This window comes from Lactuca sativa, chromosome 1, assembly GCF_002870075.4.
Source record: "Lactuca sativa cultivar Salinas chromosome 1, Lsat_Salinas_v11, whole genome shotgun sequence".
Lineage (NCBI taxonomy): Eukaryota > Viridiplantae > Streptophyta > Magnoliopsida > Asterales > Asteraceae > Lactuca > Lactuca sativa.
In genome coordinates this window covers 69,393,618-69,412,654 of record NC_056623.2, presented here as the reverse complement: position 1 = coordinate 69,412,654, position 19,037 = coordinate 69,393,618, and the positions used below count along the sequence as shown (strand labels likewise).

The window sequence follows — 19,037 nt, the reverse complement described above, 5'->3', positions numbered from 1 at the left end:
TAACGGAACAGCTTGGGTTGTCACACTTCGACAATCATAGCTTTTTCGTTATAACTCGGATTTCAGCGTTCTTTATATGCACGAAACCCTTGTGACATATACTATAACATAATTAATATTATTTATTCTAAATAATATTCTATCAAAAAGTCATTTTTGACATTCATTGTCTCTAAATTGACTAGCCCAAATATGCAGGCGTTACAGTAGAAATTAACATCATCCAATAAATTATCGCCATCCACAAGAAAATAACCATCATTACTATCAGTATGGTCACCGTTAAAGTTATCACAACTGATACTATTATCGTCAAAATCGTTTTCTAAATCAATATTATTTGTAAAACCCTATGTTAAACTTGTTGTTGGTCTTTGTCCAAGTTAATTGTAGGTCGATTCAACTTGTTGTGGGTCTTTGTCCAAGTCAATAGTAAGTGATTTAAGCTGTTGTATCTGTTTGTCCAACTCAAGCGGAGGAGATTTAACTTTTTGTTGTTATTTGTCTAACTCAACTATGAGTGTAACATTGTCATGCCAATTTAAAAACAATATTTTTGAACATGTTGAGGTTGCTCAATTTCATCTTTATGTACCTTAGAAGTAGGGGACATTAAGTATGCATGCAAACTTGTTTTCCCGACCAAATATACCCGAATGGTGAACATACTGGTTACCAACAAAAAAAAAACATTCTGAAATCCAAATCGTTGAATGGTCTTTGATAATGATAGTATAGAAAATTACCTTAACCAACATACCTAAGTTCTTCCATCATCTCATCAATATCGCGAACAGAAAATGTGTCAATATCCGAAGTCAACATAAAGTTGGTTCCCATTGAGATACTTTTTTCCTGAAATTTTTGTGAATTCCACACCATGGTGTGAACGAATGGGAAATATTGTAAGATAACCAACTCTTTAATGAGGTAAAAGATTAAAACTTTGGATAAATGAACAAGTTAAAAATGTTAGTGTAAGCATACCGTATCTAGGATCAACATCAAAATTTTCTATTCTAGCATGTATGTTCCAAGTGATCACTGCATTAAGCTTGTTCTTGAAGTATTGGTATTAGGGGTTTCTCGTGGGAGGGTTTTACGCATATGGATGGTACACGCTCTTTTCTTTTTTCCCTAGTGTAGTTTTCATGAACGTTTTAGTTTTCAAAATGTAGTATAGAGAATCTAATTGGAAATGACTAAAATGCCCATGCGTGCAAGACATGCGATGGGTTTAACTCTTTAAACATGTCAAATTGTTAAGTCTGAGACCAAGTGTGTAACTAGTTTATGCTTTGAGAATCATCTAAGTTAAAAAACTTTTTTAAGGATAAATTTGTAAGTTAACCAAACCATATAGACCATTAATGTAAAATACTCAATTTTTTTTGCTAGGGGTATTTATGTGATTTGGTGTATCCCTTCAATAATCACTTCTTTTTCCATCATCAACCCGAAAATGTACTTGATATTCAAACACTGATAATTGATTAAACCTAAATTTTTCTCAATTGCTGCCAAAATAAAATGTAGAAGGTTTATGAGTAGAAAATAAAATCACTTTGATGGCAAAAATATATATACTTGACGATCGGGCAAAAATTATCCCAATATATATTTACCAAATTACCCTTTTTTTTACTAAAACATGTTTTGTTTTAATGGGAATTTAGGTAAATTGGTGTATTGTTTAGCCCTTTTTGGTAAATGGATTATTCTCTTTTTTACGATAATAATATAAAATACTCAAAATTTTCAGCCGTCAAGATTTTACTCCGTCAATCTCCATTCGTTAAATCCTCCCACGCCTCTTTGCCCTAACAAATCCTTCCTCATCAAACCAAGATTCACAGACTCTTTCTCTTCGTTTTTCCCCAAAATTATTTTCTTTAAATTTATATAATTAATTCAAAAATCATAAATTTACCGGATCTGAACTACTCGTCGGCGCTTAAACCCGTCTTCTTCATCAATCTCCGAAACCCTAAAAGTTACCAGAAAACTCAACTGATTGCTCCTTGAGTTGGGTTTGCTTCGGTAAAGATCGAAGAGCTTTCCTTTTTCTTGTTCTATAGCTGGTGAGTTCTTGAATTTGTACATACATATATACGTGTATACATGCATGCAATTGTTGATTTTGCGTATGTTCTCTAAGCAAGATTTGTTGTTTTTTCTTTTCTGGGTTTTCCCGAGGATGAAAGAACGAACAGGAAAGAAAAAAGAAAGAAAAATAGAAGCTTGAATGGTTGTCTTATGATTTCTTATCAGCGAAGAGCGAAAATTTAATTCTGAAGGTTTTAGTTTAGTACATTTTAGTTATAATTTTCTTCTAAAAACCGTAATTTACTACATTGGGATTATTTTTAGCCATTTAAATGGTACATGTCTGTGTCCTTGTTTGTACTTCCAAAGTTTAATCCTCCAAATAATCTTACACCTATTAAAAACTTTGTATGCCATTTGATTAAGAACTTCAAAGAAAAATTCTTGATTTTTGTTGTTTGATGCAGATTTTTTGAAGTAATGTCCTGAATTTTGAGGAAGTCATGGCCTCTAAAGGTCCAAGGTCTAGACTTGATCATGAGACAAGGGCCAAACGGCAAAAGGTAATTTGCAGAACATAAACATGTTGCATATAGATCTTCTCCCAATTTTAGATGTTATTCATGGCTGAATCTTTCTTACATTTAAGCATCCAGCGAAGTTGAAATCCTACTTTGTGTATGTATTTCATCATTTCATCTATTCAATCTTGCCTTTTTTTTTCTTTGTGCTTTTTTCATCTGCCAAATGCATTTAGTTTTCATTTATAGATGAGAGGTTTCTTGTAGTCAAATGATAAGAAAGAAGAAATTAAAAACAGAAGGTGATAACTTTGACTAAAGTCAATGACATTGATATATTTATGTGATTATGTCTGATTATCATAGGCACTTGAACCACCCAAGGAACCCCAGAGGCCCCGAACACACTGGGACCATCTTTTAGAAGAGATGGTGTGGTTATCAAAGGTACAATCTTGTTCTATATCAAATGTTTTTTTTGTCAAAATATTAGATATTCTCTCTTATCATTAGATTAATTAAGTGGAAATTTTGTTGCAATGTATGATTTACTTCCAGGATTTTGAGTCTGAGAGAAAATTTAAATTAGGCCTGGCAAAGAGGATTGCCATAAGGGCCAGCAAAGGTATGGTGGATCAAGCTACAAGAGGCGAAAGACGAGTGAAGGTTAGTTGTTCTTGTTCTTGCTCTTCTAAGTTTGAAAATTCTTAAATTCAAGCATATGAAAAATCTAATTACATATGAATGTGGTGTTCATTATTGTCAATGCTTTCACAGGAGGAAGAGCTTCGGATGAAAAAAGTTGCACTTAATATTTCAAAGGATGTGAAGAAATTTTGGACAAAAATCGAGAAGCTGGCAAGTTATTCTATGATTTAGTGATGTTGGAATTTTAAATTACTTTATAATTTGGGTCCAAAATTGTAATAGGTCATGAAATATTATGTGATTTCAGGTGCTATACAAGCATCGATTAGAGCTTGATCAAAAGAAGAAAAAAGCACTTGATAAACAACTTGAATTTCTTCTAGGCCAAACAGAAAGGTAACGTTTTTTTTAATAAAGATTTGTTTTTTTAACATTTAACATCTAATTATTTCAATGAAACAGGTATTCAACAATGCTGGCAGAAAACCTTGTAGATTCGTCGCCACATCAGCATGTCCAGCTGTCATCTGTACAAGAACAACGACCTGCTATTGAATATAAAGATCAGAGTGATGTTAATGGGTGTGCTGAACCAAATGTTGGTATGAAGAAAGTGTTGGTTTTCATTTTAAATTAAGTAATTTTCTTTTTGGTTACCAAATCATGACATAAATCCCATTTTAAACATGTTTTTTTTTAAATCTTTTGGCAGAGTCCCAGTCAAATATTTTAGAAACTGACGAAGACTACAAGGCTGAAAATGAACCTGTAAGTATTTGCTCTTTTTATGTTTAATTGTTAGAAACCTCATTTGTTTTTATTTGTTGGGAAGAAAAATGCAAATAGAGTATCATCATCAGTTTCTTTTTAACTTGTTGTAATATTTCATATGAGCTGAAGTTGAGCTCAAATATCTCGATTTTATTGCTGCTTTAGGAAGATGACGAGCATACCCTTGAGGAAGATGAAGCCCTCATAACAGAAGATGAAAGGCGAGAGGAATTAACAGCTTTGCAAAATGAAATGGATTTACCCCTTGAGGAATTACTTCGTCGTTATACTGTTAATGAAGGTTAGTTCTTGTGAGCTTCTTCTTCTGCCACATATCATCTTCTCATTGGATGTGTATGGTGGTTTTAACTTTTATTCTTTTATCTTTTAATATGAAAATATTTTCAGAAAGTACTCCAGGAAAGACTGAAGGTGAAGCAGAACTAGCCCATGCACCAGAGGACAACTTACTGTGTAAGTAATGTTGTTTGAATTTAATTATTAATAGCGTGTTCATATAATCATATTTTATAACTGATTTGTTTTTTGCAGGTAATGGAAATGACAATTCTGACCTTGGATTGAAAGAGAGTCGTCATTGTGTAAGTTGTAGGTCCTCATTATGGTTACTAACCTAAAATGTGAAGTACTTCACTGTTGAGCATCATACTTTTCTTGCTCTTATTGCAGGCTGAAAGTAATGGCGGATTATCAGTTTTAGAAAATCATCATCCAGAAGTCAAAGAACATTATGTTAGAAAACGTAAAGGTCTTAAGAAGCAAAAAAAGTATTTGGAATTGGACTTCAATGATGAAAATGTAAGTAAAAAAGAAACATCTTGTCTTCACATATACCAAATACTCATATGATTTCATGATTTCTTTTATGTAGGAGGATGTCGACTTTGTACTTGCAAATGGAGAGGAAAAGGTATGTTATCTAATTATCATGATATGATTAAGTATACATAGTTATGAGATTTATTATGTTTTTGATTTCTGAATTTATCTAATAACATAAACATGTTATTTCATTATCTGTATTTGGATTTACAGGATGATGAAACGACCTTATTGGAGGAAGAAGAACTAGCAAAGACTGAAAATCATGATTCAGTAGATGAGGTGAATGATTTGGCTGCACATTTTTATCTTATTATTACATTAATCCCATGATTATATTATTATTAGTATAAAAATTTAAAAGTTGAAATGAATCTTATAAACCAAGCTATCATCTTTCAGCTTGCAATGTTGCAAAAGGATAGTGAAATTCCAATAGAGGAGTTGCTTGCAAGGTATAGACAGGTATGTTGATAAAAATGAAAACTTGCTTCTAGAAACTTCTAGATACATTCTAATCTTCTTTTCTTTTTGTCTCAAATTTTATTTTCAACAGGATCCAGACACTATTCAAAGTGATGAAAATGATTCAGGCTCCGAAATTGAAGTTCCCGATCAGGAAGAGAAGCCAGATGAGATTGCTGATGATGACGGGGAGAACGATGACATCATCGCTGACGCAGCCGCTGCCGCCAGGTCAGCACAGCCGACAGGGAACACCTTTTTAACAACCAAAGTCAGGACAAAATACCCTTTTCTATTAAAATTCTCTCTTCGTGAATACCAACACATCGGGTTAGATTGGCTTGTAACAATGTATGAAAAAAGACTTAATGGGATTTTAGCAGATGAAATGGGACTTGGGAAAACAATCATGACAATCGCGCTTCTTGCACACCTGGCATGCGAAAAGGGTATATGGGGCCCACATCTGATTGTGGTCCCCACAAGTGTCATGCTCAATTGGGAAACCGAGTTTCTAAAATGGTGTCCTGCTTTCAAAATCTTGACATATTTTGGAAGTGCAAAAGAACGGAAACATAAAAGACAAGGGTGGTTGAAACCAAATTCTTTTCATGTTTGCATCACAACCTACAGACTCGTTATTCAAGATTCCAAGATTTTCAAGAGAAAAAAATGGAGATACTTGATTTTGGATGAAGCCCATTTGATAAAGAACTGGAAGTCTCAAAGATGGCAAACACTTTTGAATTTCAACACAAAAAGACGCATACTTTTAACGGGTACCCCTTTACAGAACGATCTCATGGAGTTATGGTCTCTAATGCATTTCTTGATGCCACATATATTTCAATCTCATCAAGAGTTTAAAGATTGGTTTAGTAATCCGATAACAGGAATGGTTGAAGGTCAAGAAAAAGTCAACAAAGAAGTTGTTGACCGGTTGCATAATGTTCTCCGGCCATTTATCCTCCGGCGACTGAAACGGGATGTTGAAAAACAATTACCTTCAAAACACGAACATGTTATCTACTGTAGACTCTCGCGTAGACAACGAAATCTCTATGAAGATTTCATTGCCAGCTCAGAGACTCAAGCAACCCTTCAAAGTTCTAACTTTTTCGGGATGATTAGTGTTATAATGCAATTAAGAAAAGTTTGTAATCATCCGGATTTATTCGAAGGTCGCCCGATTATCAGTTCATTTGATATGAATGGAATCGAAACCCAATTTTGTTCTTCGGTTTGCTCGGTTCTTGAATCCAGTCCGTTTTCAACCGTTGATCTTACTGGATTAGGGTTTGTGTTTACTCATCTTGATTTTGACATGACATCATGGGAAACCGAAGAAGTTGAATCAATCGCCACACCTTCAGAACTAATCAAATCACGTGTAGTAGAAGAATCCATGAGTCGACTCGAGATCAAGACTGGGTCAACCGGGTTTAACATCTTTGAAGAGATTCAAAAAGCGCTCATGGAAGAGAGACTCAAAGAAATGAAAGCACGGGCCAAATCGGTTGCATGGTGGAATTCGTTGCGGGCCCGTAGAAAACCAATGTATTCAACGGGTTTACGGGAAATTGTTTCGGTGGAAAATTCCGTTTCTACCCTTACGGGTTTACATGACATTGTGTTTTCTCCGGTTGACCGGTTCAATCAAATGGCTGACCAGGTTGAAAGTTTCATGTTTGCGATCCCTGCTGCCCGAGCACCACCACCGGTCGGGTGGTGCAGCAAATCGGGCACCACTGTGTTTGTCAACCAAGATTATAAAACAAAATGTTTGACACTTTTGTCCCCACTATTAACACCGATCAGACCCGCCATTGTCAGGCGGCAAGTTTACTTTCCCGATAGGCGGTTAATACAGTTTGATTGTGGTAAACTTCAAGAGCTTGCGGTTTTGTTAAGAAGGTTAAAATCGGAAGGTCATCGGGCTTTGATTTTCACTCAAATGACAAAAATGCTTGATGTTTTGGAAGCTTTTATAAATATATACGGGTACACTTACATGCGGTTAGACGGGTCGACCCAGCCCGAAGAGAGGCAGACATTAATGCAACGGTTCAATACAAACCCGAAGTATTTTCTTTTCATTTTGTCTACCCGGAGTGGTGGGGTCGGGATTAATCTTGTCGGGGCCGATACGGTAATTTTCTATGATAGTGATTGGAATCCAGCCATGGATCAACAAGCTCAAGATCGGTGTCATAGGATTGGGCAAACACGTGAAGTGCATATTTATAGATTGATCAGTGAAAGCACGATTGAAGAGAATATTTTGAAAAAGGCGAAACAGAAACGGGCTTTAGATGATTTGGTGATTCAGAGTGGGGAGTATAACACTGAGTTTTTTAAGAAGCTTGATCCTTTGGAGTTGTTTTCCGGTCACGGGAAGAATTCCGGTTCCGGAGTTGCGATTCCAGTTCCGGTTCCAGTGTCGAATGCCGATGTTGAGGCGGCGTTGAAACATGCGGAAGATGAAGCGGATTACATGGCGTTGAAGAAAGTGGAGCAGGAAGAGGCTGTGGACAACCAGGAGTTTACTGAAGAAGCGATTGGGAAACTTGAAGATGATGAGCTTTTGAATGAAGAAGATGGAAAATTTGAGGAGTTGGGAACGGGACAGGTGGAGGGTAATAATCGGGAAATGGTTGTTTGTAGTGACCCGAATGGGGACCCGGGTTTGACTTTGGTCAAGGGTGATGATGGTGATGATGATGACATGGCGGATGATGTGAAACAGATGGCTGTGGCGGCTGCAGCCTCGGGGCAGGAGATTTTGTCTTTTGAGAATCAATTGCGTCCGATTGATCGGTATGCGGTTCGGTTTCTTGAGATGTGGGACCCGATTGTTGATAATGTGGTTATTGAGTCAAAGGATAGATTTGAGGGAGAGGAATGGGAGTTGGATCATATTGAGAAGTTAAAGGAGGATATGGAAGCTGAAGGTGATGATGACGAGGAACCTTTAGTTTATGAAAGTAAGCTCCTTCTTTGTGCTCTCGTTATTACCACTAGGGGTAGCTTGGAAATTTTACATTTTATTTCGGTAACTAGTTTTCTTACAACTTTTTGTGATGTTATTATCAGCATGGGATACTGAGTTTGCGACTAAAGTATACCAAGAACAAGTCAAGGCGTTGGCTGAACATCAGGTAGGGGTAGTTTGGTAATTTTACGTTAATTTTTAATAGGTACTCTTAAACAGTTATCTTTACTTTTTTAATGGTTTGTAGTTGATGGAAGAGCGTGAAATGGAAGCTAGAGAAAAGGAACTTGAGGAATCTGACTCACTGAAGTAAGTTTGTATTCTGAAAAGCTTTTAGGTCTCATTTCTCATTTCCTAATGTGTAAAGGGTAAAATGGTCATTTACTTCTTATTCTTCCCATCTGAGCAGGAATGAACCGGTTGTTAAGAAACCCAAGTCAAAGAAAAAGACGAAGAAAACAAAGTTCAAATCTCTGAAAAAAGAAGCTTTATCATCCGAAACAAAGCCAATAAACATAGAATCACCAATAGAATTCGATGATGATTATGTTGACGATGAAATAATTTTTTTAAAAAAACGCAAAAAACCTTTGGACGAATCCACCTCAGAAGTGAAGAGTTCTTCCAAAAAGTCAAAAAAGCCCAAAAAGACCCCGGAACCAATCCCATTAGACATGGATTCCAATTCCTTAATCGAGCAACAAGATGAACCGAGAGATTTGAAACCGTGTGTAAATAACAATCTTGAAATTGATCATAAACCTGTCATCAGGGGCAAAACGGGACTAAAAATATCAGTCACTACGATGCCGGTGAAACGGGTGATGACTATAAGATTGGAGAAGTTGAAGAAGGGAAGCATATGGCCTAATGATTGTGTCCCTACGCCAGATTCTTGGTTGTCATCGGAGGATGCTATGCTGTGTGCAGTTGTACATGAATACGGTGTGAACTGGAGTTTGGCAAGTGAGATTTTGAATGGGATGACAGCTGGCGGGTTTTACCGGGGGATTGTAAGGCACCCAGTTCATTGTTGTGAGAGGTATCGAGAGCTTGTTCAGAGACACGTGTTGTCTATTTCTGACAATAATGTTCATAATGAAAAAGCCAGTAATGTTGGTGTTGGGAAAGCTCTTCTAAGAGTAACTGAGGTAACATTCCTCTATTCCTATGCATATGCATATATCTATAATTTTTTGGTGGTTTTTATAACAGTGAGACATTTCTCTAATGTAGGAGCATGCAAAGGCGTTGTTGGATATGGTGTCGGAACTTCCTGATCAAGCTTACACTCTTCAAAAGCATTTCTTCCACCTACTCACATCTGTCTGGAGATCAACCGCTCGTTCCGGTCACCGGAAAACCCCATTGTCTCTCAGAACCGGGCAGCGGGTGAACCATACTTCTCGCGATCCGGTCAGGTCACAATTGGAAAGAATGGAGTTCACTAACCTAAGGCAGATTAGCAGATTAGTATCCGATGCACTTGAAAGTTCTCAAAATATACCAAGGGAAGATAGGGTTTCAAGTTTTAGTGAAAGACGTGAGGTTCGACCTGTCGGGCAGCTGGGAATCACTCTTGAGTTTCCTCCGGGCAGAGATGATCAAAGTGTTCCGTTGCCTTCCGTCGTATCTTTATCCATAAATGACATGGAATCCGTGCTGCCCGAAAACCTGCCCGTGGGCGGGAATCATTGTTTTAGATCATCCAAGGATACCGTTGAATGCCGATTCAGGTACTCTCTATTAACCCATACAAGTGAAATTTGTTTTTTGGAATGTAAGTGTAAAATGGTCATTTAGTAAATAAAGAAACATTACCTTTTTAACATTCAGTAAAAAGTAAACATCACTATATTAATGTTGTACACAAACTCTTCTGCAGGGATGCATCAAGAGCAGCCATTGATGGTGGTTTAGGGTTGCCGCCATCGGCTTCTCCGGCAACCGATGTGAAGTCCCGGACACCAGCTAAATCTCAATTATCCGGAAAGCATCATCGGAATCCTGAATTACCATCGAAGTCGTCGAAATCCAAATCAAGGAAAGCAATCACGGATTCCAACGAAGCTTTTTCCCTACTCCGTGATCCCAATTTACAACCATCGATGCCACCCGTTAATTTGTGTTCAAGGTTTGATACGGATACGGAATCTTCAATGGATGATTTTCTGAGTGCATCTTCGATCGATTTAGGCAATGAAGTTTCGTTTGATATAGTGCCCCATGATTACGACCCAGGATTCACCTGGGGTCTTGAAGATTGTTTGTTATCTCGGGAGTTTACTGATATTGGATAGGGTTGGAATTAAGGTAACCAGGGTGGTGTGTTTTGATGGGACCCACATTGTGTATTGTTTGATGACCTGGCGGGCAGGTGTTTTTGGGTTGGTGAAAGAAGAGAAAGACTAACTTGGTGTATCTGGAATGCTGACCGGACCGAAGATGGGGCAGGGGCACGCGATGATGATTCTTGGAAGATTACAAGATTTTGCACATAAAATGTAACATTGTATAGCATGTGGGCCCGTTAACATTGTAACTTTTTTCCGGTTGGTTGGTTGGTTGGGTGGGTGGGAAATCGTTGGAATTGAATTATTTTAGGCACATTCCCCTCTCATAGTGTAGGATTAGAAACAGGAAATTAGTCTTTGAATGAAAAAGAAATTTATTCTCTCTCTCTCTCTCTCTCTCTCATGGTGACCATTTTTTTTCGCAGGTTTAGAGCTTTATTTTTTGATTTCTTTATCTGTCAAATCGTGAAGATTTATGAAAGTAATCGGATCTTGCAGCTTTAGGTTTGTAGTTTTAGATGGTGAAACTCGGGGGTTATATTGATTGCTTTTGTTTAGTTCTGTTTTGCCATGGCTGAAGTACAATGTGATATGGTTACAAACGTTAACGAATTGTAGAAAAAATGCAAATAAAACTGTAAACAAATCTTTTATTTGGATATTTATTTTCTTGATTACAACGTACAAAAGGAAAAGATTGCGAAAGTTATTTGTCCTGTGCATTTGTAAGACATAATATTCACAGAATCCACCGATGGCGCAACATAGGGCCATTTGAACCGGTTATGCCCGGTCCAGGGCCTGAAACGGTTAACATGTCCCAATGCCTACCTATCACAACCATTTGGCTCTCAGACAGCTGTTCAGGCCTAGGCTTCTTGATTGGCGACTTGGTTGAAATAACAACGGTCTAATAGTTAAAACTTGATTCCAACCATCTCTAACCACCATCAATTTTGAAGCTGAAAATTAGAGCCAACCTAATCCACCGTTGTGTCTAATTTTCTTTTCCATGATCTTGTTAGAGTTAATGGTTTTAATCGATTTAAGTAAAAATCGGTAGATAAATGGCTATGCTCGACCTTTAATTGTTATAAATAAAGGAAAAACGGATAAAAAGGATACGAAGTTTTTCGAAGTGTGTTTAAATGCTTACAACATCATCAATCATTATCAATATATCACAAAAATAAAGGTGAGTTTCAGAAGTATTCGGGAAATAAAGATGAGATGAAGTAGTCCTTTGTTGAAGAATTTGAATCCGAACCAGGTGCAAATTTTGGATTCAGGTACACTACTCAACCAACTGTGAGTACTTATTCATGATTACGAGACTTATTGGGTTCGGGAGTAGATGGATTGATTGGATCAGTAGATGCCTTACATCATCATTTTCTTCGCTCATGGTTAACGAAATCCCTACTAAAGAGTTTCAATTACATAGTAACCTTAGACAGGGTAACCCTCTTTCTCTGTTTTTATTCATATCGGTTATGGAGGGTTTGCATGCTACCATGGACGATGCTCTAGTTCATGGGTTATTTTGTTGAGCTAAGGTTGCAATAGAAGGATCGAGTGTGTCTCATTTCTTCTATGTAGGTGATGCTCTATTCAAGAGGGAATGAAACGAAGCCAATATCGCTAACTTGGTAATCTTGTTAAAATGCTTTTATATTGTTTCAGGTGTGGACATTAACTTGCAAAACTCAAACTTGTTGGGTATTGGAGTTTTACTAGCTGATGTTCAAAATATGGCGATCATAACGGCTTGTAGAACAACCTTGTTACTGTTCAAGCATCTTGACCTTCTAGTTGCTTTAAATATGTTGAAACTAGACAAGTTTAAAAGTAGAATGTCCAAATGGAAAACCAAGATGATATCAATTGGTGGACGGTTCTTGGTGGCTTGGGGATATACTTCATGTCATTATTTAAAGTGCTTGAAACTATTTGCAAACATATGGAAGCGATTAGAGCTAGATTTTTTTGGGAGCGGATGAAAATGAAAAGAAAATTAGTTGGGTCAAATGGGATCTAATTTTGAGATCGAAAGAGAAGGGTGGATTAGGAGTGGGGTATCCTTTCGGTGTTTAATAGCGTTCTTTTACAAAAATGGAGGTGGAGATTTCATTCGGAGATAAATTCTTTATGGTTAAAAGTTATAAAAAAGATTCATGGGTCTTGTGGGTGTGTAAGGTACGAGGGGAAGAAACCAAGAATGTGAAGAGCATGGAATGCGATTGTGGTATCTATGCTTTGTCTTAATGAAAAATAGATTATCCCTACCAACACATTGATAATGAGAGTTGGACATGGGAACTATATTCATTTTTGGTTTGAAACGTGGATTGGGGGGGGGGGGGGGGGGGGGGGGGAGGACAATGTTTAAAGATAGGTACAAAAGATTATATGAGATGGAATCATAAAAAGACTATTTCATAAGTTATCGTTGACAAAATGGTACTTGAGAATGGAACTAGAGAAGGGGAGGGGCAGGACAAAATTGATTCAACTCCGTCACAACTTTGGAGGAAATAGTGGCTGCCTTTGCTTTTAGTTCGAACTTGGATGGTTGGATTTGGGAGTTGAGTCCAACCGAGGTTTATATGTTGTTTGTACGAGACAATATGTTGATGAAGTTATGTTGGGAAATGAGAGTTTTATAAGTCGTTTGAACAAAAGTGTTCCGATACCCCTTCAACGACAGAATTCCTACAAAGATAAACCTGGAGGCTAAAGGAATCGATACACCTTCAACGATGCACCCGATTTGTGAGAAAGAAGTGGAAGATGTCAATCATTTGTTCATGAAATGTGAAGTTGCTAATCAGGTTTGGTTATTTGTGTTCAAGTGGTTTAATTGCCCGTTTCCGTTTATTGACAAGGTCCGTAATTTGTTCAATTGGATGGATACTATGGTGATGGTGAGATAGAGAATGAATGCTTCATATACTATAAGCATCACTGGTATATGGTGTTGTGGACATATCAAAATATGCTCGTTTTTGGCTTGCAAAAGTTTCCCAAGAATATCTTTGTTGATAGAATAGTGCTTCATTCCTTTGAGTGGATTAAGAATAAGAATAAAAACTATATTTTTACTTGGAATGGCAGGTTACAAAACCCCATCATGAATAGTTCTACGTAATTCTTTTTTTCTTGTTAGTTACTTGCTAGCCTTAATAATATGAAACTGTTAAAAACCTTTAAAAACGTGGAGTTATCTCCTTATAGCCAACTTTTGAGTTCTTTACAAAATTATTGTCCTGTTCGAAATAAGACATTTCGAACTAGATCAAATTTGTTTCATACTAACTTTACTCACATCAAAAATGTTTTTTTTCCAAAAAAAATATATATCTCAAATTCAAATTCCAGACCAAGCAATACATAAAAGGGAAAAAAAATATTATGAATTTCAAGAACATGTCCGAAATCTGATTAAAAACTTGTCACTAGGGTGGGTTTTAACATTGATTCGCTCCAAACCTGTATGGATTTTATGAATTTGGATTTTAATTTTCGATGCATTTACCCGTTTATGATCCATACCCATTTACCATTTTATTAAATGGATTGAATATGGATCATTGTTGTGACACCCATAAATTTGAGTTAGACGTTTAAGGGATTATAGCTATTTTTAGAATGGAAAACCTAACCTACTTCTACACTACTCCTTAATCCACCTATGTCCCAGACGGGACGTGAACCCTCGATCTCAAGAAGGAGGAGGGACAACACCTGATACCACTGTGCTAGAAGCCTTTTGGTTAAAGGGATTATAGTTATGATTATTCATTTCTATTGGATAATCAAAATCCTCAAATAAGCTTATTTAGAATAAATGATCCAAATGAAAGTTGTAGTAGTTGTGAATATAAAGATCGCCAAAATCTGACGTCTCGTATGAAGAAATTATGAATTTCGCAAGGTCATTCAAAATATAATCTTTATAAACTATAAAGTGAAAATAGAATGCGAAATAGTTGTTGAAATCTGATTGTAGCACACATAATTACGAAACCGTAGATATAAAGAACGTTGAAAATGGAACTCTTATGCGAAAGTTATGATTTTTCGAAGAATTCAAGAAATTGCTTGTGAAGGGTGACGCGGCACCATAAGAACGCACCATGTGGCACCTGGAGACCCAACTCCCCAACCTAACCGGCAACGTTGTGGCACCTCTTAAAACGCAATACATGGTAGGGCATGACACGTTTTTAAAAAACTAGTATAAATGGACAATTTTTCTACATCTTTTTCACACCATTCTCTCTTAACTTTTCCCGCACCCTCGGGATCCATCTTTTATGAGTTTCCAGGATTTTCAGCCAGTATTGGAAAGCCCGACAAAAAGAAGTATTCATCGTCGAAGTTCTGTGTAACATTCGATTCCGCGTACTACTTCTTTTGTCCTTTAAGTTTGAGAAAAAAGGAAAAATTGGTCCCTCGTACGTTGGGCGTACGTTTGGTACGCTTAGAGTACGAGATAGTTTTAGTCGTGAGGATTTACCCACGTACGCTGGGTGTACATGGTGTACGCTAGGCGTACGAATGCCAGGGTCAAACCCTAATTTTTAGGGTTTGAACCCTATTTAAGCATCATTATAGCCTTTGGACCAACCCTCATCAACCTCCATTGTTCATTTCGTCCCATTGAAACCCTAATTCATTCTTTGAGTGTTCTTGAGCTTTGAAAGTAACTTTGTGACATTTTTGTGTGTATTCAGGAAGAAGGAACTTGGAGACCAAGAATTTGTGGAGGTTAAACTTTTAGATCTAGAGTCTTCATCAACTTCGTGAGCTTTAGAAGGTAAAAAGTTCTCACCTTGATGATTCATTTTGATAGTTTGAGATTAGGGCTTGTTTTTTAGCTTTATTTGGTCCCATGGGGTCTCTTTGTGAGTTTGAGCAACTCTAGGAGTTAGATATGTTAGATCTCAACTTCTTTATTATTCATGATGCATAAAAATGTCATCTTGATGGTTGTTATTGGTCCATGCATGAGCTTGAGTTCTTATTATGAATATTGTTGGACAAAAATGGATGTTGGGTTCCATTAAGACATGCTAAGGGTTAAAGCTTCCAACTTTATGTATTAGAACCCTAAAATGGAAGAGATATGAGAGTTGGGCCTTATGGCTGAATGGATTAAGCACTAAATGGCTTAGGGTGGCAAGCAGCCCGGTACGTTGGGCATACCAAGTGGTACGTTGCGCGTACTGGCGATTGATCGTGTACGCCGAGCGTACGCCTCGCAGTGGCTCTTTGTGGGCTTTTGGTCCTTGGTTGGGCTTTAGACCTTTGAGCCTTAGTTAGGTTTTGGGCCTTGGAATTTTTGAAGCATGAGGGGGCCTCATGATTTTGTTAGTGGACCTTAAGTTGTATGAGTTGGGCATTTTTGGACCTTGGGGGCCATTATTGTGTTATTGGGCCAAGTTTGGTTAGGCCCATTATGGAAGGGTAAAATGGTCTTTTATCCTAGGAGTTTGGGTTTGGGATTCAGACCCACGGTTATGGTTTATAACCTAATTTTAATTAGGGTTATTTTTTTTTGTGTTTAGTGTGAGATCTTCCGGATCTGTAGCCGAGCATCTAGTTATTTATCAACGGATTGAGGTGAGTTTTTCTCACTGTATCAATGGGTCGAAGGCACCAAGGCCAACCCATTATTTGTGATATAGGATGCTAGCTATCTTTGTGATATATGTATGAAAGACCAAGATTTGACCCCTGAAAATTGAATGAAAGACCAAGATGTGGCCCCTAGCATCTATATGAAAGACCGGGATCTGGCCCCTGACACATGTATGGAAGAATGGGATTTGGCCCTCGGGAGGAATTACTTGTAAGACTATGATTTGGCCCATAACACTAGCTTATTTATGTATGGTATGTGGTACTTTGGGGAAACTCACTAAGATTTTGCTTACATTTTATATTTATGGTTTCAGGTACTTCTTGTACTAAGGGGAATGACCCGACTTGGCGACATAGCATTCTCCCCTCACTATTTTTCGCACTTTTTGTTATTGTTACTCTGATGGTTTGACATTTTTACTATGTGATGGTTTTGGAACAATTTGATGACTGTAACTCTCGTTTAAAAATGAAAATTTTTATCATGGTTTTTGGGTTGTTACATTCTACCCACGAAGTTTCTGAGTTTTTGCTAGAAAACCTGTAAGTTGAGTTGCACTTACTATGCTTCTAAGTGTAACTTATATTTATGTTCATTGTCATTGTTATGAACCTATGAATACGATTTATCAGTAATTACATTTATAATACTAATTTATCTACTTACGGGAGTGATGTCTAGTAAAGATCTTAGTGAGGTGCTTAAAGTGGATTTTTCAGGCAATATATTTATATACCAAACAAGTCCTACATCTAATATGATCTTATCTGGTCATTCCCTTTTTGATAGATCGTGGTAGTCCTTGGGATTATGTAACGTCCCAAAATTACAAAGAGATTTTTCATTTTAAAAATAGATTAACCAATTTAAGCTTTGTTTCAAAAATTGTTGAATAAAATTTGATTGATTGAAAACCATACATTATCAGAGTTAAGCTCACAAAACCACATAAACGAATATCTTTGATGCGTGTCTACAGTCCCGATGAGCTTCAGAAGTATGTGGCTGATGATTCAACAGTTGTTCATTTTGATGAAATTCAGGTTGATGATTTTCTGAATTATGTTGAGAGACCAGTGATGGTTCTGGATAGGAAGAAGAAGGCCTTACGCAACAAGGTGGTATCATTGGTTAAGGTTCAGTGGCAACATTAGAAGGTTTCTGAATGGACTTTGGAACCCGTGACGGCGATGCGAGAGCACTACCATGAGTTGTTCGTGGCACCGAACTTCGAGGACGAAGTTTGATTCAAGTGGGGGAGAATTGTAACATTCATTATTTAGGTACATTTTCAATTTTGACCCCAAAGTAGATTTTTCTTGCATTTTGGTCCCATGGCTCCCTTGTATAAGGGACGCGTGCATGGCGTACGTGGCTGATGCCCAAAACCTAATTTTTAGGGTTTGAGCTCTATTTAAGAGTCGTTAACTTCTCAAGACCTTTACCCTCATCAACCTCCATCTCCCAATTCATCTCTAACAAACCTTTATCCTTTGTGTGAGCCTTTTTGAGCTTAAGAGTGTGCATTTTTGGTGTTCTTGCAGGAATGAGTAGGAAAGGAAATCATCTTGGAAGTTCAAGGCATTTTGGATCTAGAAGTGTTTCACCCTCAAGCATCATTTGGAGGTATAAAGTTTGAAACTTGATGAGTTATTTGCTTAGATCTTGTTATGCTTGAGTTAATGTTCATTTTGGTCTCATAAGCTTGGTGTTCATGAGTATGGATTACTCTAACCAGAAGAGCTATCCTTTCAGACGTTTTTAGGTGTTAGGAACCATAAAAATGTGATTCTGGTCCTTCTATCCCTTCCATGCAAGAGTTATGATTTCTTAATAGATTATTAAGTTAGGGTTTTAGCTTTTAGACCTTGTCTAGCCATGGAAAGTCATAAAGATGGAAACTTTATGACTTAGAATGATGTTGTGGGACTAGATATGCGTTTGGGCAAGAGGTCTTTAAGGAATAAGCTCTTAATATGAAGATTTGGATTCAGACGGAGTACACTGTGCATACCAATGGGTACGCTGCGCGTACTGGGTTAGATTCCCGTGGTTTTGGATGAGTTGCGACTTCACCCAATGTAGTAGCTGAGTACGCAGGGCGTACGCAGTCAACTTGACCTTCCCTTGACTTTTTGACTTGTTGACTTTGACCTTTGGCCTAGGGTTTGACCAAGTTTGACTTAGGGGCATTTTGGGTATTTTGAGCTGTAATTTGAGTTTAGGTCACCGTTTGTTGTATAGGTAACATGTGGAGTTGACATTTGGAGCATCACTCTTTTCTGCTATATTTTCAAATTGTAAGATGAGTTTCCTCACTATACTTGGGGTTCGAAGGCACTAATACCGACCCAGTAGATTATGTATCGTGGTTTAGGATGTTGTTATGCAGTAGTGATCTAGGGGTGAGCATTTGGACCGGTGGACCGGACCAGACCGGACCGTTTTTTTGGACCCCCGGGCCGGTTCTTGGTTCTAAGATTTCTCGCCGGTCTGGTCCGGTTTTTTTCCCGGTCCGGTCCGGTTTTTACCGGGTTTAGAACTGGTTGGACATGATTAAGATTTTTGTGACGTTTTTTAAACGCACATAACTCATTCGTTTTAAGTCGGATTGACCTGCGGTTTTTTCCAACATTTAGTTTATAGTTTGTAGATAAATTTAGACTATAATTTTGTTTATTTTGGTATTATATTCACCGTGTTACAATCCTTCAAAGTAGAGCTATCAAAGCTGAAAAAATTCAGCTTTTCAGCAACATTTTGTAAGCTGTGACGTTTTTTAAACACCCATAACTCATTCGTTTTAAGTC

At 37.4% G+C, this 19,037-nt stretch overlaps 1 protein-coding gene across 3 annotated transcripts; it reads left to right on the top strand.

Annotated features, from left to right (window-relative positions):
* Positions 1–1,817: 1,817 nt before the first annotated feature.
* LOC111914911 (protein PHOTOPERIOD-INDEPENDENT EARLY FLOWERING 1) lies at positions 1,818–10,966 on the top strand. Of its 3 annotated transcripts, none has more exons than XM_023910615.3 (21): positions 1,818–2,081; positions 2,514–2,609; positions 2,934–3,014; positions 3,126–3,233; positions 3,345–3,425; positions 3,523–3,611; positions 3,678–3,817; positions 3,928–3,983; positions 4,152–4,287; positions 4,395–4,460; positions 4,539–4,588; positions 4,677–4,805; positions 4,879–4,917; positions 5,043–5,111; positions 5,232–5,294; positions 5,386–8,278; positions 8,388–8,452; positions 8,534–8,595; positions 8,696–9,437; positions 9,523–10,022; positions 10,172–10,966. In XM_023910615.3, the coding sequence occupies exons 2-21, from the start codon at positions 2,550–2,552 to the stop codon at positions 10,584–10,586; spliced, it is 5,844 nt and encodes a 1,947-aa protein (XP_023766383.1). In that variant the 5' UTR covers positions 1,818–2,081; positions 2,514–2,549; the 3' UTR covers positions 10,587–10,966. The 3 variants fall into 3 exon arrangements, with proteins under 3 accessions (XP_023766383.1, XP_023766382.1, XP_023766384.1); XM_023910614.3 differs by lacking the exon at positions 1,818–2,081 and adding an exon at positions 2,093–2,297; XM_023910616.3 differs by lacking the exons at positions 1,818–2,081; positions 2,514–2,609; positions 2,934–3,014; ... (2 more) ...; positions 3,523–3,611; positions 3,678–3,817 and having other exon boundaries at positions 3,944–3,983; positions 4,156–4,287.
* The last annotated feature ends 8,071 nt before the right edge of the window (positions 10,967–19,037 follow it).

What these genes read in the sequence shown, in the direction of transcription:
- LOC111914911 (XM_023910615.3), top strand. Translation starts at nt 2,550, where the DNA reads ATGGCCTCTAAAGGTCCAAGGTCTAGACTTGATCATGAGACAAGGGCC. An exon ending in CAAGGGCCAAACGGCAAAAG is followed by an intron (nt 2,610 to 2,933) that starts GTAATTTGCAGA and finishes TGATTATCATAG; the next exon opens with GCACTTGAACCACCCAAGGA. An exon ending in CTCTTCTAAGAGTAACTGAG is followed by an intron (nt 9,438 to 9,522) that starts GTAACATTCCTC and finishes TCTCTAATGTAG; the next exon opens with GAGCATGCAAAGGCGTTGTT.